Source organism: Heliangelus exortis, chromosome 25 (genome assembly GCF_036169615.1).
Source record: "Heliangelus exortis chromosome 25, bHelExo1.hap1, whole genome shotgun sequence".
Taxonomy (NCBI): domain Eukaryota; kingdom Metazoa; phylum Chordata; class Aves; order Apodiformes; family Trochilidae; genus Heliangelus; species Heliangelus exortis.
Window position 1 is genome coordinate 5,358,320 of NC_092446.1, and position 18,258 is coordinate 5,376,577.

Consider the following 18,258-nt stretch of genomic DNA (forward strand, 5'->3'; position numbering starts at 1 on the left):
CCAGCTCTGGGGTCAGGGTCGGGGTGTGCATCCCTCACGGGGTGGGGGTGGGGGGGGTCTCCGGTCGGTGTCGGTGGGCGCTACAGGACGGTCCCGCTGCCGCAGCCCCTGTCCCGCCGCTGTCCTTGAGCATCCCTCCGCGGGGCTGCGGGTGCAGCGCTGCCTGCGGGGTGGGTTTGCTGCGGTGCGGGCTGAGGGGAGGTGGGAATCGCTGTTAGTAAGATGGAGGGGCTGGAGCACAAAGCAGGAATTGAGTTTTGTCCCCAGCGTGACGCTGCGGCACGGCTGCCCCTCTCCTGGGCTCTGAGGTGCGGGGGGGTCGGTGAGGTGCAGGATGCCTGGGCTCGGCTCTGCACCGGGAGTGGTTGTGGCCGCGGTGCAACCCGAGTTGAGGCTTTCCTTGCCGCTCTGGGCACAGCACACGTGTGTTGGTTTTGGGCACCCCTGTGCTGCACAAGAGAGCTGGGAGCACTGCACGTCAGGCCGCTGGATCACAGGCCTCCCCGCAAGGCTGCAGTGCTCTGGGATGTCACCCGCGACCCTTGCACTGGCCTCCCGTGTCGTGGGGCTGCTAAGGAGGATCTGGGGTCACCCCCTGCCCCCCCTATCACTGGGACCCTCCAGATGCCTGGGGTCAGGGCAGGGGGTGCTTGTGCTTCCGGTGGGAGGCAGCAAGGACATTCGGCATTTGCCCTGCTGGTCCACCAAGATCAGGCTGGAGAGAGCCAGTGTCACATTTGGTCACAGCCCTGTGCTCCCAGGCTGCAGCCCCCTAAAGCCCAGCCTCATTCCCAGTGCTGCCTGCTGTGAGGGTGGTGCCACTGTGGGAAAGGAGCTTTGTTTTGTGGTAGGAATTGCTTTTCTAGAGAGAGGTCACCCCTGGAGCAGGGGCTGGTGCTGGGAGATGCTTGGAGCTGGGCAGCCCAGCAGCCCAGCATGGGCATGTGTTTGTAATTAAATCCTTACCCGTGGCAGTACCTGCAGGGCTCTGTTCCATAAGTTGTCACTGGGATGAAGGAAACCACATCCCGTCCTGGCCCTGGCCAGATCCTGGTCTCTGTGAAGAGCAGAGGACACAGGCTGGAGGGTGCTGGAGCTGCCTGCTTTGGAGTTTGGGCATCGCTGCAGCTCCCCCCCCCCAGCTCCTTCCAGCCCCCTTGAGAGGCTGCAGGGCCCCAGTGACCTACTCAGCTGCTGACCTGAAAGGGGCTGTGCTCATCCTGCTGGAAGATGCTCCGTACCCGTCTGTGCCGGATCGCCGCAGGCACAGCCCGGTGCTGTGGGGCCGGACGGGCCTGTGGGTGCACGGGCTCTGCTGCTCTGCTGTGGTTGCTGACTGACAGCCATGGAGATGGGCTTGTGCACGGTCCACTGGGCTGCTGGCATGGAGCAGCTGCCCTGGCATGGTGCTGGTGCCTGTACCTGCTGCCTGTGCCCTCCGCAGGTGTTGGAAGGGGGAGCAGGGTGTGGTGAGGTGGGGTGGGGGCCCCGTGAGGTCAGGGGTGTGCAGGGCAGCTGGTTTGTTTGCTCCAGATGGTCCCTGCCCTTTCTGGTGATCCTCCTGACCCTCACAACAGCACAGGAGGCTCAGCACCAACCATGATGCTGCCAGCTTTGCTGGGGTGGGTGCTGGCCCCTCCTTGTTGTGCAGGTACCCTCTGGCCCTAAAACCCCCCACGGGGGCTGTAACAGGGAGATGTGGGGTCCCTGAGGCTCATGTGTCAGCGGGGTGCTGAGCCTGTGGCAGCCTGGGCTGACAGCCACCAAGTCCCAGCTCCCTGCCACAGCCCTGCAGTGTGCACTGCCAGGAGCTGAGGTTTGCACCCTGGCAGTCCCCAGAGCAGCAGATCCCATGGGATTTGGCTGGGACCCACTGGGCAGGGCTGGGGCTGGGCAGGGGAGGTCTGATGCTAGCTCTGCCGTTGCAGCTGGGATGAGAGCAGCTCCATCAGCAGCGGCCTCAGTGATGCCTCTGACAACCTCAGCTCTGAGGAGTTCAACGCCAGCTCCTCACTCAACTCCCTGCCCTCCACCCCCACTGCCTCGCGCAGGAACTCGGCCATAGCAGTAAGTGCCCCCGACTCAGTGCCACAGCTCCTGAGAGAGGGGAGGGATGGAGGGTGCCAGTGTGGGGAAACCAAGGCATGGCACAGGGTGTCTGCTGTGTCCCTCTCTCAGCTGGCTGGTGCTCTCCAGAGCTGGGTTTGGGGGCAGTGCCAGGAGCACCCCTGACTCTGTGCTGCCTGCAGCTGCGCACGGACTCGGAGAAGCGCTCGCTGGCAGAGAGTGGGCTGAGCTGGTACGGCGAGGGGGAAGACAAGGCTCCCAAGAAGCTGGACTACGACAGCAGCAGCCTGAAGATGGAGCATGGCTCCTCCAAGTGGCGGCGGGAGCCCTCAGAAGGCGGAGAGGAGGGGCCCAAGGGTGGTGAGCTGAAGAAGCCAGTCAGCCTGGGCACCCCGGGATCCCTCAAGAAGGGCAAGACCCCTCCGGTGGCAGTAACTTCCCCCATCACCCACACGGCCCAGAGCACCCTCAAAGTGGCAGGTGAGACCCGATTCAGGCAGGCTGAAGTGTCCTTGTGGGCCTTCCCCAAGAATGTTGGCCACGGGACAACCTGGTGGCTGGATGTGGGCTGAAGGATGCAGGGGTTTGCATCCCTGCAGGCAGGTTGTGTGTCTGGCCCCACACTAAGCCCTGCTTGCCCAGGGTCCTGCCTGCCCTGTGGCCCTAGTTTGCACCCAAATGTCACCAAAGCCTCCTGGGACACTAACCCATCCTTCCCTGCCTACCAGGCAAGCCCGAGACCAAAGCCACCGACAAGAGCAAGCTGTCTGTGAAGAGCACAGGCCTGCAGCGCTCCTCCTCCGACGCCGGCCGTGACCGCACGGCTGATGCCAAGAAGCCGCCCTCAGGCCTCGCGCGGCCCTCAGCCTCCAGCTCCTTTGGCTACAAGAAACCAGCTCCTGCCACCGGCACGGCCACCGTCATGCAGGCTGGGGGCTCCGCCACGCTCGGCAAGATCCAGAAGAGCTCTGGCATCCCCGTCAAGCCCGTCAGTGGAAGGAAAACAAGCCTGGATGTCTCCAACGCGCCTGAGCCTGGCTTCCTGGCTCCAGGGGCTCGTTCCAACATCCAGTACCGCAGCCTGCCCCGGCCAGCCAAGTCCAGCTCCATGAGTGTCACTGGTGGCCGTGGTGCCAACCGGCCGGTCAGCAGCAGCATCGATCCCAGCCTGCTGAGCACCAAGCAGGGCAGCATCTCGGTGTCACGGCTCAAGGAGCCATCCAAGGTCGGTGCCGGCCGAGGCACGCCGGCCCCTGTGAACCAGACAGACCGTGAGAAGGAGAAGGCCAAGGCCAAAGCAGTGGCACTCGACTCAGAGTGTGGGACAATGAAGAGTGTCAGCTCACCTGAGAGCACCCCAAAAGTCCAGGCTAACCTCCCGCCGGCAGCCAAGGTGGCTGAGCTGCCCCCCACACCTCTCAGGTACAATTCTTCCGCTTCTGAGGACAGCAGGCACTTGGCACAGCTGTGCCCAGTGCCCACCTGTGTCCAGTTCCCAAATCTCACCTGCTTCCTTACCATTTTATCCCCCTCCAGAGCGGCTGCCAAAACCTATGTGAAGCCTCCCTCCCTGGCCAACTTGGACAAGGTCAACTCCAACAGCCTGGACTTGCCCTCCTCCAGCGAGCTGCACCCTCCCCACACTGCCAAGCTCCAGGACCTGCACCCAGCCAGCGGGCACCTTGCTCCCTGCTTCAGCCCCAGTCCTGCCCCCATCCTTAACATCAACTCAGCTAGCTTCTCCCAGGGCCTGGAGCTCATGGGTGGCTTCAGTGTCCCCAAGGAGGGCAGGATGTACCCCAAGCTCTCAGGCCTGCACCGCAGCATGGAGTCCCTGCAGATGCCCATGAGCCTGCCCAGTGCCTTTTCAGGAGGCAGCACCACTACCCAGACCCCTGCTGCTGCACCTCCTGCCAGCACTGAGGAGGAGGAGGAGGAGACAGGGGAGCTGGGCTGGAGCGGGAGCCCCCGGCTCTCACATCTGGACAGGTATGGCTAGAGGGAGGGCAAGGGGTTGGGGGCACCTCTGTGGGCTCAGTCCTTCCCTGCAGTCACGCCATGACCTTTGCCTGCTTTGGAGGCTCTTCCTGCTACATTTCTGGGGAAAAGCTTGCTGTCCCTGTGGCTCAACCCCAATGGCACCTTCCTTCATCTGTGCAGGGATGTGACAGATCTTTCCTTCCCTTCCAGTGCCAATCGCGACAGGAACACGCTGCCCAAGAAAGGGTTGAGGTAACAGAGCCCGAATCGCATTTGGACGGTGCTGGGCAGGGGCTGGGATTGCAGAGCTTTCTGCAGGGGCTGTTGGTGCTGGGCAGGAGCCGTGTTGGTGTTGGTCCAACCTCACCGTGCGGCTCTGCTCTGCTCCCCAGGTACCAGCTCCACTCCCAGGAGGAGGCCAAGGAGCGGCGCCATTCGCACGCCATCAGCACTGGGCTCCCTGAGTCAGAGGATCAGCAGGAGCTGCCCTCACCCCCCACCCTCCCCATGGCACTGGTTGGGAAGGGTCCGCTCACCAGCATCGGTCAGTGCCCCCCCCCACCAGCCCCCTTCTGCTTGTGACAAGGCTGTCCCTCCTATCCCTGTCACCCCCTGCTCCCCTGTGACTTGCTGGTGCTGCCCTGGGGGCTGCTTTTCTCCTTGACACTGCCAGCAGCCCTAACACCCAGTGCCTGGTGCTTTTCTCCTACTGACGTGCTGGGTTGTGCCCAGGGATGTCCATCAGCTCTGCTTCAGGGCATCTCATCCATCCTCAGGGCTCTGCCCATGGCTCTGGGGGTGGCTGTCAGGGGAAGGGGTGAGCCCTGCCCTGCTTTTCCCAGGACCTGCGGAATCCTGGAGGGCTTGGGGTGGGTCCCAGGCAGGAGGGTTGGGGCTGCTGGTGTCGGGGCAGTGGGTGATGAGTTGCTCCCCTCCTGCATCTGCAGGTGATGGGCTCTGGCATGGTGCTGCCCACATTGTCCTGGGGTGATGGATTTATTTCTCAGGCCTGTGGCTACCTCGGTGCTGGTGTCCAGTGCAAATCTGTGTTTTAGCTTTCCCTCAGCTCCCCCTGCTTTGGGACCACAATCCCTGCTTCCACTCTGCATTTCAGCTCTTGGAGCACTCCCAGCCCTGCTTCCCCATCCTGATCCCAGGTTCTCCTTGTGACTCTTGACCCTGCCTCTCCCCTGTCTTCTTGTAGTGAGCCCCACTGCTGCCACAACCCCGCGGATCACCCGCTCCAACAGCATCCCCACCCATGACTCCACCTTCGAGCTGTACAGCACATCCCAGATGGGCAGCACCCTCTCCCTGGCCGACAAGCCCAAAGGCATGATCCGCTCGGGCTCCTTCCGGGACCCTGTGGATGATGGTGAGAGTGTGCTGTGTTCCTGCCCAGGCAAAGGGACTCTGGGGGGTCTGGGGCTCCCTGCATGCTTGTCCCTTCCTCATCCCAGCTTGTACCAGCACTAGTGTGGCCAACAGGACTGAGGCAGGAAGCACTGGTGAGGCTGTTCCTTGAACCATGGGGTCTGTTCTGGGCCCCTCACGACAAGAAGGACATTGAGGGGCTGGAGCATGTCCAGAGAAGGGCAACAGAGCTGGGGAAGGGTCTGGAGCTCAGCTCTGCCCAGGAGCAGCTGAGGGAGCTGGGGTGTTGATCCTGGAGCAGAGGAGGCTGAGGGGAGACCTTCTGGCTCTCTGCAACCCCCTGAGAGGAGGTTGGAGCCAGGGGGGGTCGGGCTCTGCTCCCAAGGAACAAGGGATGGGACAAGAGGAACTTTTGGCCTCAAGTTGTGCCAGGAGAGGTTTAGGTTGGAGCTGGGGAACAATTTCTGCCTGGAAAGGGTTGTCAGGGCCTGGCCCAGGCTGCCCAGGGCAGGGCTGGAGTCCCCATCATCCCTGGAGGGGTTTCAGAGTCCTGGAGATGTGGTGTTGAGGGAATTGGTTTAGTGGTAATGCTGGGACAACAGTTAGACTGGATGATTCAAAAGGTCTTTTTCAAGTCAAATCCGTTTTCTGGTTCTGTGATTCTGGTGCTGCAGCATTGCTGTCAGATGGGTTGGTGCATCCTGTCCTCAGCTTCAGAGCAGAGGATGCAGCTGCAAGGGGCCTGGTGATACCCCTCAGCACTGGCATCTGCACTGGGATGCAGCCCACCCTGACCCCGTGGGTGCCCGGTGTCCTTGTGTTGGCCCCAGGGTATTGTGGCACTGGATGGGGCGTCTGAAGCAGGCAGGGTGGGTGGATGAGGAGGGTGCAGGTGGAAGGTGCTCCCTGCCTCCTGCTGCACACTGTGTGGCTGGGGAGGGGGTCACCGGCCACGTGCTGAGAGACGGGCAGTGCTGAGCAGCCACCCTCCCACCTTCTGCTTCCCCCAGCCCCTCCTCTGGGTGCTCCATCCCCTGCACCCTGCTGTGCCCCACACCTGCAGCCGCAGGGGATGCCACCAGCTGGAGCCCCCTGACCCGTGGGGTTCTGTTCTGTTGCAGTTCACGGATCGGTGCTGTCCCTGGCCTCCAGCGCCTCCTCCACCTACTCCTCTGTAAGAGCCGCCGCCGCGCTGCGCCGCGTTGTGCATGGCTGGGGGGGCCGGGGGGGAACGGGGGGCTCTGTGCATGCCTCTGCCTCGCGCTGAGCCTGTCCCTGCCTCGCTGCCCTCCTGACTGCCTGCCTCTGTCTGTCTGTCTGTCTCTGCTCTCGCGCTGCCAGGCTGAGGAGAAGATGCAGTCTGAGGTGAGCCTGTGCCCTTTGCTCATCGCCTGCCCCTGTCCCCGTGGCGAGGCCGAGTGCGCGGCCTCTCTCACCCCCTCCGCTCTCTCCCCACAGCAAATTCGCAAACTGCGCCGCGAGCTGGAGTCCTCGCAGGAGAAGGTGGCCACCCTGACCTCCCAGCTGTCTGCTAACGTGAGTCCCCACGGGAGCTGCTGCCCCGTGGACAGGACATGTTGCTGTGTCCCTGCTGTGCATGGGGCTGGTGCTGGCCCATGCCCCTGAGGTCTCGATTTCCCCTCTTCAGCCTCTTGCACCCTGCACCTGGCAGCGGGTGCTCTCAGCTCTGGGTGCTCACTCATTTCTCCACCTCTCCCAGGCCAACCTGGTGGCAGCCTTTGAGCAGAGCCTGGTGAGCATGACGTCCCGCCTGCGGCACTTGGCTGAAACTGCAGAGGAGAAGGTGGGTGTCAGGGTGCTGGGTGGGTGTTGGGGAGCCCTTGTGCATACTGTGGGTCAGGGGGATGTGGGACTCGGGGGCATATTTGCAGCAGCACTGAGTGCTCTCGGGGTGGGCCCTGTGCCATCAGAACATTCTCTCTGACTCCCCCAGGACACGGAGCTTCTGGACCTGCGAGAGACCATCGACTTCTTGAAGAAGAAGAACTCTGAGGCCCAGGCTGTGATCCAGGGTGCCCTGAATGGCACTGATGTCACCCCCAAGGGTAAGGCATGGTGCTGCAGCCCCCACCACAGGGATACAGCCCTTCCTCAGCTACTGGGCCATAGCCAGTTGGGCTACACCTGCCAGGGGCTGGCACAGGATCCCACAAGACCTTCACTCCAGTGGGGTGTTCAGATGGGTTGACGGGTCGCCAGGGCAGCAGCTCTTCTCCACCTGGGACCTCTGAGCATCTGAAGACAGGCTTGAACAACGGGAGCTGTCACCACAGGAGGTTTCAGCACTGCTGTGTGAGGGTGATGGGGATGGTTATCCTCCCCAGGACATCTCCTCACTGGGCCCTCTGCTGGCAGCCCAGTTTGGCTGTTGATCTTGGCTTTGTTCCCAAGGGTGCTGTTTGCAGTCCCCAAACTCCAATGTGAGTGCAGGGCATGGCAGGGAGGTGGCCTGAGGCAGGAACAGAAGGATGTGTGTTCTGGGCATCTCCCTGGGAGTCAGTCTTGAATGGCAGTGCCTGTGTGGTGTCTGAGCCCTGTGTCATTTTCTGTGGTGACCCCAAGAGTTTGGAAAGTGTTTGGGTGGGAGAAGGGAAGGGGTGCAAGGAGGAGAGCACAGGTGGCTCTGGCATTGGGGCAGATGTCATTTGTTGATCCCTCCTTTCCTGGTCTCCCTCTTTTCCCTGGCTGGCCCCAGAGCTGCGCATCAAGCGTCAGAACTCCTCTGACAGCATCTCCAGCCTCAACAGCATCACCAGCCACTCCAGCATCGGCAGCAGCAAGGATGCAGATGCCAAGAAGAAGAAGAAGAAGAGCTGGGTGGGTTGGACAGGGCACTGACAGGAGGAATGGGGCTTGGGGAGCCTCTGGCAGGGTCTGGCAAGAGTCAGCCTCACAAGCCAGCTGGTCTTGGTCTACTTTGGCAGTGTGGTGTTGGTCCCCTCAGTCCCCTGGGGACAAATGTGCAGCCACCATGGATTTGGGTCTTGACATGTTGACCAGGACCTCTCCAGCCTCCCTGGGAGTTTTCCAGCCCTGGTCCTGCACGCCTCCTCCCTCAATTTTTCCCACTTGTCTGTCCCCTGCCCACGCAGGCTCTGGCAGTGCAGCCAGGGCCAGGCAGCCCCTTCCCTGTGCCAGGTGGCCTGAGCTGGATGCGTGATTAAGTCTTGCTTTGTTTTGTTTTTCTCCCCCTACGCTGACCTCAACCCTTTTTTTCCAGGTGTATGAGGTAAGTCCCATACTGTCCCCTCCACCCCATGCTGTGCCCGGCCAGGGCCCTTGCTCCATTTTAATGAACAATGCTCATAACACCACCCATCCCACCCATCCCACCAGCACTAACCCCCCTCCACGGGCCACTCCGGGGTTCCAGCCGGGTGCACATCTTGGGAACAGTCTTGGTTCCTTCCTTTGATGTCAAGGCTAAAAGATGCACCCACGTAGAGGGGCTGAACTGCCCTGAGACAGCAGGAAGGGCTTGGATGGGGACAATCCCCTCACCCAGGGAAGGCAGGTGCTCTCCTGGCTCCCTGTAACCAGGGCTCAGGTTGGGGCTGAGAACCTCACTGCAGCCCTGCCTGTGGGGCTGGGCTGTGGTGTTGCCCATCTCTGCATTGCCAGGGCTGGCCTGATCTGGCCTCGAGTGGCTCTTCTCTGATGGGTCCTGGTGCTCCTCTGCTCTTCTGCCATCAGCAGGGCCTGGTACCCACCTGGTTTTTTTACACTGAAATGCAATGGGTTTGCTTTTGGAGATACCCCAGATCAACCTGCCTGGTGCCTGTGGGAGTTGGGCTTCATCCTGCCCAATTTCTGTCCTTTTCTTCTCACTTCCCCACAGAGCAGGCCCTGGCCCTTCAGGGGACACAGTGTGAGCCCAGGGTACCTGTCCTGCTGCTCTCCTGCAGACTGGTGCTGTGTAAGCAGGACCCAGGCCTGGTTTGGCCCCTGCACAATGTCCATCCACCCCCCAGTCCAGCCTGGCCTCAGCACGCCACTCGCCTGCCCGCTGCTCTGTGTGTGCTGTGTGCATGCTGCATGCTTGGCCAGGACCTCCATGGCATCTCTGTGCTTCCAGGAGGACCCCTCAGGGCAGAGGAAGGGTGTGGGGCTGAAACTGTCCCCTTGCACTATGTCCCCAGCCTGGTGGTGGCTGGGGGGGGGATGTTGTCCTTGCTGGGGTGGCTGTGGTGGGGTGAATGTGAGGTTGGAGTTGGCCCTTTCTGATGGACCAGGGGTTCAGTGCCTCAACACCCCAATGTGGGTGCTGGGATGGGAGCAGGGCTGGGGGGAGCCTGACCAGGGTGTGAGTCCCACTCTGTGCAGCTGTTTGGTGCCATCTGAACTGGGGCTGGAACACTGTCCAAAGGGCCATGCACCATCCGGCGGTGCTGATAGCTCAGGGTCCAGTCAGCACTGCTCCAGCTTGGGGTTAAGGCACAGCCCTGCCTTGGGGATGGACTGGGTGTTACTGGTCCCAGCTCAGACTGCCTGTGGGTCCCAGGCAGATGGGGGTCCTGGAGCAGGGCTGAGCTAGGTCTCTGTGGGGCCTGTCCCTAACAGGAACATTTCTGTCTCCTGTAGCTACGCAGCTCCTTCAACAAAGCTTTCAGCATCAAGAAGGGACCCAAATCAGCCTCATCCTACTCAGACATTGAGGAGATTGCCACACCGGACTCATCGGCCCCCTCCTCCCCAAAACTGCAGCATGGCTCCACAGAGACTGCCTCACCCTCCATCAAATCCTCCACGTCCTCCTCTGTGGGCATTGACACAGCTGAGTGCGTGGGGCCAGGAAGGGTGGCACGGGGTGGGGAGGGCTGATCATGGGGGCTGTGGGCTCCAGCTGGGGACATGTGCAAGACTCTGTCTCTCCCTTTGCCCAGGCTCTTCCAGGCTCACAGTGAGGGTGAGCCAGAGAAGAAGGAGGTGTCAGAGCTACGGTCAGAGCTGTGGGAGAAGGAGATGAAGCTGACAGACATCCGCCTGGAGGCCCTCAACTCAGCCCACCAGCTGGAGCAGCTGCGGGAGACCATGCACAACATGCAGGTGAGGACGACTGCCACAGTCTGTCTGGCTCTGAGAACCTGGTGGCCATGGTCCCTGCGGTCCTGAGATAACTGCTGGGATCCAGCTCCTCACTCTGGGTTCTCTCCCAGCTGGAGGTGGATCTCCTGAAGGCCGAGAACGACCGCCTGAAGGTGGCTCCAGGGCCCTCGGCAGTGCCGGGCTCTGTTCCCCACATCACCAGCATGTCGGCCTCCTCACCGCGCCGCTCCCTGGGGCTCACCCTTGGCCATGCCTTCAGCCCCAGCCTGGGGGACTCAGGTAGGGGTGACAGCTGCTGGCAGACAGGGCAGGCCCTGGGGCAGAGGTTTGTGTGTGGTGGGTGAGGAACAGCCCAGACCCTGGGAGGAGGCAGATGGTGGGAAGGTGCTGCTGCTCACCTGGAGGCAGCTGTGCACAGGGGTCTGTCCTGCCACCGGTGCCACCTTCTGCTGCAGCAGAATTTGGCTCAGGCTGGGCATGGTCAGGCCCAGTGTCTCAGCTCTCCTTGCTGGCTCAGCCTCAGTGCTCTGTCTCCAGACGTGTCCCCCATGGACGCCGTCAGTGCTGGTGCCCAGAAGGATGAGCTGATGCTGCGGATTGTGGTGCGCATGCCTCCCCAGCACATCATCAAGGGGGTAAGTGTGGGCTCTATGCAGAGCCTGACCTCTCCCAATGCTAAAAGAGCAGAGGACACCTGCCCAGGGTTGCATATCGTGCCCCAGGCTGCACACCTCTACCTTGGCTCCTAGGATCTGAAGCAGCAGGAGTTTTTCCTGGGCTGGACCAAGGTGAGCGGGAAAGTGGACTGGAAGATGCTGGATGAGGCTGTCTGCCAGGTCTTCAAGGTAGGAGTACAAGGACCCCTCTTCAGAGAGCATCTTGTGCTGCTCCATCATGCGTGATGCTCCTTAGCCCAGTTTCTTAGCAGTATTTTGTGGAGCTGCTGAGTGCCACTTGCTCCCTGACAGCCCTCAGGGACACTGACAGCCCTGTCCTTGTCCTTGTAGGATTACATCACCAAGATGGATCCTGCTTCCACGCTGGGGCTCAGCACTGAGTCTGTCTACAGCTACAGCATCAGCCACATCAAGCGAATCCTGGATGCGGAGCCACCGGAGCTGCCGCTGTGCCGCCGGGGCCTGACCAGCATCGTTGTGACACTCAAAGGTCAGCGGGGCAGAGAGGCTCCAGTGCTTCCCCCTTCCCTCTCTCTGGTGGTGTCGAGGGGCGTGAGCGAGACCTTCAGCCCTCTCCTGCCTGCAGGATTGAAGGAGAAGTGCGTGGACAGCCTGGTGTTCGAGACACTCATCCCCAAGCCCATGATGCAGCACTACATCAGCCTCCTGCTGAAGCACCGCCGGCTCATCCTCTCGGGACCCAGCGGCACCGGCAAGACCTACCTGACCAACCGCCTGGCCGAGTACCTGGTGGAGCGCTCGGGCCGGGACGTCACCGAAGGCATTGTCAGCACCTTCAACATGCACCAGCAGTCGTGCAAGGTGAGGGCTGGCAGCACTGGGACCATCCCTGCTGTCACTGGTACTGTGGTTCCCGTTGGCAGCCATGCCACAGTCCCATGTGTGACACCCGGCCCCTTGGTTGCAGGACCTGCAGCTGTACCTCTCCAACCTGGCCAACCAGATCGACCGGGAGACGGGCACGGCAGACGTGCCTCTGGTGATCCTCCTGGATGACCTCAGTGAGGCAGGATCCATCAGTGAGCTTGTGAACGGCGCGCTCACCTGCAAGTACCACAAATGGTGAGTGAGAGCCCCACGGCATCCTCCTCCAGCCCTTTCTCCCAGGCTTGTGGAGTTTAGGTTGCACGACTGCACATATCCACTGTGCTCAGATCAGCTCTGCTGTGGGCAGGGGGGATGCAGGGTTTTTTTTTTCTGATGGATTCTGTCTCTCCCTCTGTCACTTACTCAGCCCCTACATCATTGGGACCACTAACCAGCCCGTGAAAATGACCCCAAACCATGGTCTCCATCTCAGCTTCAGGTGGGCACTGCGCATTCCTGGGGAACATTCCCATGGGGTTGGTGGGGTGCAGGGGCATCACTCCTGTCCCTGGGCAGTCCTGGAGTACCTTGGGTACTTTTATTGGGTACCCTGATGAAGACCAAGCCCTAGGTCTGTCATCCGAGAAGGATCTCGGGCACCTGCAGTGTGGGACTGCTAGGAGGGCCCGAGGGTGCTGGGCAGGTTGTGTAAAGACCCAGCCCTGATCACCTGAGTCTTTCCCCCAGGATGCTGACATTCTCCAACAACGTGGAGCCAGCCAATGGCTTCCTGGTGCGTTACCTGCGGCGGAAGCTGCTGGAATCAGACACAGACATCAACGCCAACAAGGAGGAGCTGCTGCGTGTGCTGGACTGGGTGCCCAAGCTCTGGTACCACTTGCACACCTTCCTGGAGAAACACAGCACCTCTGACTTCCTCATCGGTACCACCTTGCCACACGCCTCCCTCCTCTACCTCGCGCTGCTGGGAGACCCAGGGACTGGGCAAAACCCTCCCAAAGGAACCTGGGGGTGACACGCTGCCCCGTGTCACCCAGTCCCACATAAATAAGAGTGGGTGGGATGCACACAAGTGCTGCTCTTCCCTGGGTGGCATTTGTGGGAGCTGTCACCATGGTGTCAGCCAAGCCTGTGTTACTGTCACCCTTCCTGGGGCATGGAGGAGCCGTGTTTTCCCAGTTTTCCCAGACAGGTCTCCCTTTGCCTCACCAGGCTTTTGGAGGGTCGATTGAACACAGGCTCCTTCCAGGGGCTTGTTTTCTGCCCGTGTGTGTCAGGCATGTGCTGCCTGGGCACTGCTCTGTGGGGGGTGGCTGAGCCCAGGGCACCCTGCACAGCCAGGCTTAGTGCTGTGGGGCTGATGACTGAAGCAGAGGGACCCAGCTCCCATTTTTGTTCTCTCCCTTCTTCCCCAGGTCCCTGCTTTTTCCTGTCCTGCCCCATAGGAATTGAGGATTTCCGGACCTGGTTCATTGACCTGTGGAACAACTCCATCATCCCTTACCTGCAGGAGGGTGCAAAAGATGGGCTCAAGGTACCCAGAACTGCCTGACACCTGGGGGTGCAAGCCCATGGTGCTTGGGGACTTGCTGATGAGAGTCAGCAGTTTGAGAGGGTGGGGATGGCAGGGTGGGGATGGCAGGATTTTGGGCACAAGTGGCACCTCTGTCAGCCCCTGCCCTGCCCCATGGCTGCAGCAGGACAGAGGGCTGTGCTGGGGGGCTTGGCGTACTGTGTCACTGTGCTGAAGACGTGGCTGTTGCTCCCTGCCTGCAGGTCCACGGGCAGAAAGCAGCCTGGGAGGACCCTGTGGAGTGGGTGCGGGACACCCTGCCCTGGCCATCAGCACAGCAGGACCAGTCCAAGCTGTACCACCTGCCCCCCCCCACCATCGGGCCCCACAGCACCGTTTCCCCTCCCGAGGAGCGCACCGTCAAAGACACGACGCCCAGCTCCCTGGACACAGACCCTCTGGTACAGTCCTGGACTGGGCACTGGGAAGTGGCTGGGTGGTGATGGTGGAGGAGGAGAGCAGGGTGGAGCTGTGCTTCACTTCCCTGATCACTTTTTAGGGTAAAAATGCCTGATTTGGGGGTGCAAAAACATGTGCTCCTGGGAGAAGCAGTAAGTGTGGGATGGTGGCTTCAGTGGGCACGGTGAGATGGGCTCCATGGTGCTCCATGGCATTGTGCTTCATGAGACATCATGGCTGCACAAAGGCACAGGGGTGGCATTTGTGTCCCAGTGTGTCACCTGGAAGGACTGCTAGCAGAGGGCAGGCTGTCACAGCTGAAGTGTCAAGGCTTGTGCCCCTCTGATGCTTTGTCCTGCTCAGCCTGGAGCATCCTCTCTGTGCCCATGGCCAGTGCAGCATCTTTGAGCTTTGCTTTACCCTCTGAGGAGCTTCTCTGGATTTGTATGGGAGGGCAAGAAGGGCCAACCAAGGTGGTCTTGGCCAGGGGGACCTCTTGCCTCTGCTGGGCTTGGTGCCAAACTCCTCTCCCAACAGATGGCCATGCTGCTCAAACTCCAGGAAGCTGCCAACTACATCGAGTCTCCAGACCGTGAGACCATGGTGGATCCCGACCTGCAGTCGACTCTGTGAGGCCCGGACATGCCAGCCCAGGAGCAGGGGAGCTGCTGCCAGCCACCACTCCCACGGGCTGTTCTCCTTTTCCTTTGGTATCCTGGAGTGTGGGGCCGGCGAGCGAGCGGAGAGGATCAGGGCTCCAGCGCATTCTGGTGGAGCATGGGGGAGCTCAGCTCATCCGTGGGTGCTGTCTCCTATCCCAACCCTGGGGGTAGGAGAATCCTGGTTTCCCTTCTTGTTTTTTTCTGTCTCTATTGTAAACTCTTGGGCTTTTGGGCCAGGGCAACTGATGCGGCCGAGCCCCTACTTCTGGGAGCTGCAGGAAGGCCCCTGCGTGGGGCAGGGACCCCGTGGGAGCCACCTGGGCCAAAGCCAGGGGGCACAGGAGGAGCGTGTGGCTGCAGGATGAGAGTGTGGGTGTGAGGGTCTGCATCTGCCTCTGCACCCAGCCAGGCACAGCCGAGGGCAGGCAGCAGAGCTGAGGCTCTGGGAATCTCCTGCCTCACTCTGGCCAAGGAGGAGCACAGCTCTTGCTGCTGTCTTTGTATGTTCCCCATTTCACCTGCATGGCAGCCACTGCGACCAGGACAGCCCAATAAACCCTGCTCTGGTTATTTTATTTTTGTTTTTTCCCCTCCCATTTTCCTTTGGCTGAGTCCAGACTTCACTTTGGTCCCTTTTTTGTTCTGCTTTGATCTCCTGGCCTGGAGCCTGTGGCCCGGTGCCCATCGCTTCCCTGCAAGCAGCTCCCTTTCCCTTTGGTTTCTTTTGTAGCTGTTGGTTCCACCACTCAAACCACCTCTGTCACAAAACTGGTGCTCACTGGACAATCTCCAGTCCCTGAACCCACTTCCCAGGGCCTCACAGCTTGCCTGAGCTACGACATGGTGGTAGTGGGATGCTCTCAGGGCAGCCTCTGGCCTGGCAGCTCCCAAAAAGCACAAGGCAGGGTCTGGCCATGGGGACAGGGTCTCCAACCATGCCTGGGTGCCACAGGACGTCCCCTCCCCAGGCATCCAGCACTGCCTGAGGCCTGGGCATGAGGTGGTCACTGTGCCCCATCCCTGGGTCCACTTGGTGCTGGGAGCACAACCTGCCACCCTTCTGTCCCCTCGGTGTTGAGGGGCACAGTCTGCCCCTGTGCTCTCAGTGCTGCCAGGCCTGGGGGTGCAGGTTACTGAGCTGTTCCAGGGGCTGGTCTCTGTACCACTGGCTCCCCAAGGCTGCCTCCATGGGGTCTAGCAGGGTCTTGCTGTGCCCCATGTGTTCTGGGGACACCTAGGGCTGCCACGTGTCCTCTTGGCCTTACTGTGCAATGTCACAGGTGAGGCTCCTGGCACAGAGGGGATCAGCCCCGGTGCTGCCATGGTGCCTTAATCCCCACCTTCTGGCAAGGGGACACGTGGGGCTTAGGCTGGCACTGCCACAGCCTGCTCCTGCACCAGTGGCCTATGACTGTCCCCAAAGCCAGCATGGCTGGGAGGGGACAGGGGTGCTGGCACTGGTCTGAGCATAGCCTCATTTTGGTTGGAAAAGACTTTAAAGATTGTCAAATCCAACCATTAGCCACGGCCAGGCTGGGGCTGCTGCCTTCGACCCCCTTTCCCATGGTCCAGCTCAGCTCCTGCACCTGACTGGAGAGAGTGGACCCCAGAGCTGGTTCTGCTGATCCATCCTGTCCCCACACCCTGCCAGGCAGCCTCAGGTCTGCTGTGCTGTGTCCGGTGTGGCCTTCAGGGACACCTCCATCCCTCCCGGGGCAGCTCCAAGGCCTGGTCCTGCCCTTGGTGCTCTCTCAGCTGCTGCGTCCTGGCTGTGGCGCCTGTGCCCCATGGTGCTCGCTTCTCCATCTATCCCACAGCTTTCCCCCCTGTCCCCCCGCTGCCACCCGGGACCGGCCAGCCCGGTCCCTTTGCACAGGGACGTCCCCCCCACGCTGGCTTGGACACCACCAGGGCTTTCCCTTCTCCTTCTCTGTGTAGCGGCTGCCGGCTGAGGACTCGCTGTAAATAGATCCATAGCCCAAGGCCCTGTGTGAGCTGGGGGCCCGGCCCTGCCTCTCTCCTGTCTTTTTTGTACTCTGTGATAACTGTGCTGCGCTGACTTCTTTTCTGATTGTACAAGACACCGGCTCAGCAGCCACTCGAGGCCAGGGGTGGGCACCCGGCTCTCCCCTTCAGCCCCTCTCACCCCCTCCTCAGGGCTCGAGGCCCAGGAAGGGGCAGGATGCACCTTTGGGGGCTGCCCTGGGTTCAGGGGGGCTCTTGCACCTCTCTTGCTGCAGGCAGCCCTGGCTGGGCCTGATTTTCTTCTCTGACACCACCATGGTGTCACCAAAACATTGACCAAATTGTCCCTGTCAGCCACTGGTGGGGGGCTGTGCTGCTGGGTCAGCCTTTCTCCTGGGGGGTTGCCCCATCCTTTCCCATAACTTCAGCTGGAGTGTGCTGGGGTGAGGGCCACGAGGGTGTAAATCAGGAGGAACCTCCAGAGGGGCTGGGAAGGGTGAGGGCAATGCCAGCAAGCCGGGATGTGCCCTGCGGGGGTTCCTCCTGGCCTACACCCAGCACCCCATGTCCCCAAGTGTGGCAGTGCTCTGGGGGGACCAGGGACCCAGCACTGAGGGGCCATGGATCACACTAACTCATCCTCCTGCCCACCCCAAGGGTGCTCATTACCCCCCAAAGGTGCCTGTGACCCCCACAAGAACCCACCACCTCCAGAGGGGTCTGTTTCCCCAGCGGTGCCTGTGACCCCCCCAAAGGTGCTGGTTCCCCCAAGGGTGCCTGTGACCCCCCAAAGGTGCTGATTGCCCCTAAGGGTGCCTCTGACCCCTCAAAGGAGTCCATCACCTCCCCAGGGTGCCTGCCACCTCCAAAGGTGCTGCTTGCCTCCAAGGGTACCTGTTGACCCCCAAGGATGTCTGTGACCCCCAACGGAGCCTGTCACCCCCCACGGGTGCCTGCCACCTCCAAAGGTGCTGGTTGCCCCCAGGGGTGCCTGTGGCCCCTGAGAGTGCTGGGATTCCTCCTGAGGGGCTGGAGCTGGGAGACGCCAGTGCCTCCCCCTCCTGCCCCCTCGAGCTGCTGCCACCCGGTGGCCTGAACCTTACAATTTTAGCTTTTTTCTATTAAAAACAAACAACCTTTTTTTAATTAAATAAAAGACAAAATGGACAAATTCCTGTTTTAGATGATCTGTGTAACTGACTGGGTTTTGTGTTTCTTAACTGCATGGTATTCCTGCTGAGGGGTTTTATAGCACTTTTTAAATTTCTCTTTAAGATTTTGGTCCAGATTTCTACTGCTCTCGCCTGTCTGTCTTTGCTTTTTCCTTGCCTCCAAGTTTGTAAACTCTCTCCATTTTCTACCTGATGTTGAGATCCAACCCCACGTTGTACATAGCTGCGGGAACAATCATAGGGAACAAACACCATCTGGACTCTTTCCACCATTAGTTGTTTTTACTTGCAAGAAATTTTAAAAGAAGTATGAGAGGAAGCCAGGGAAAGGCTTGAGGATATTCCAAAAGACAGAAGCAAATCCAGCCCTGCACCAAGTCAGCTCCTGCTGCCCACGCTGCCCACACCAACTGGCATGTCCATTCTCGGTCGTCTGTCTAACACCATTGGGTTCAATAAAGTTATCTCCTGTA

At 60.7% G+C, this 18,258-nt stretch overlaps 1 protein-coding gene across 3 annotated transcripts in view; it reads left to right on the forward strand.

Annotated features, from left to right (window-relative positions):
• Nucleotides 1–18,258, forward strand: part of NAV1 (neuron navigator 1) — a 66,557-nt gene extending 48,299 nt beyond the window's left edge. For 2 of the 3 annotated variants that reach the window (XM_071768195.1, XM_071768197.1), the window contains 26 exons: nt 1,929–2,067; nt 2,250–2,547; nt 2,796–3,489; nt 3,604–4,056; nt 4,258–4,299; nt 4,440–4,591; nt 5,252–5,422; nt 6,543–6,595; nt 6,763–6,786; nt 6,880–6,957; nt 7,142–7,225; nt 7,376–7,487; nt 8,138–8,259; nt 10,024–10,220; nt 10,326–10,488; nt 10,599–10,767; nt 11,026–11,123; nt 11,238–11,333; nt 11,496–11,655; nt 11,752–11,987; nt 12,094–12,248; nt 12,421–12,492; nt 12,741–12,937; nt 13,430–13,548; nt 13,791–13,988; nt 14,524–18,258. In XM_071768195.1, coding sequence (XP_071624296.1) covers nt 1,929–2,067; nt 2,250–2,547; nt 2,796–3,489; nt 3,604–4,056; nt 4,258–4,299; nt 4,440–4,591; nt 5,252–5,422; nt 6,543–6,595; nt 6,763–6,786; nt 6,880–6,957; nt 7,142–7,225; nt 7,376–7,487; nt 8,138–8,259; nt 10,024–10,220; nt 10,326–10,488; nt 10,599–10,767; nt 11,026–11,123; nt 11,238–11,333; nt 11,496–11,655; nt 11,752–11,987; nt 12,094–12,248; nt 12,421–12,492; nt 12,741–12,937; nt 13,430–13,548; nt 13,791–13,988; nt 14,524–14,619 — 4,378 coding nt within the window. In that variant the 3' untranslated portion in view covers nt 14,620–18,258. The remainder of the gene's footprint in view (nt 1–1,928; nt 2,068–2,249; nt 2,548–2,795; nt 3,490–3,603; nt 4,057–4,257; nt 4,300–4,439; nt 4,592–5,251; nt 5,423–6,542; nt 6,596–6,762; nt 6,787–6,879; nt 6,958–7,141; nt 7,226–7,375; nt 7,488–8,137; nt 8,260–10,023; nt 10,221–10,325; nt 10,489–10,598; nt 10,768–11,025; nt 11,124–11,237; nt 11,334–11,495; nt 11,656–11,751; nt 11,988–12,093; nt 12,249–12,420; nt 12,493–12,740; nt 12,938–13,429; nt 13,549–13,790; nt 13,989–14,523) is intronic. The other variant, XM_071768196.1, reaches the window with a different exon arrangement.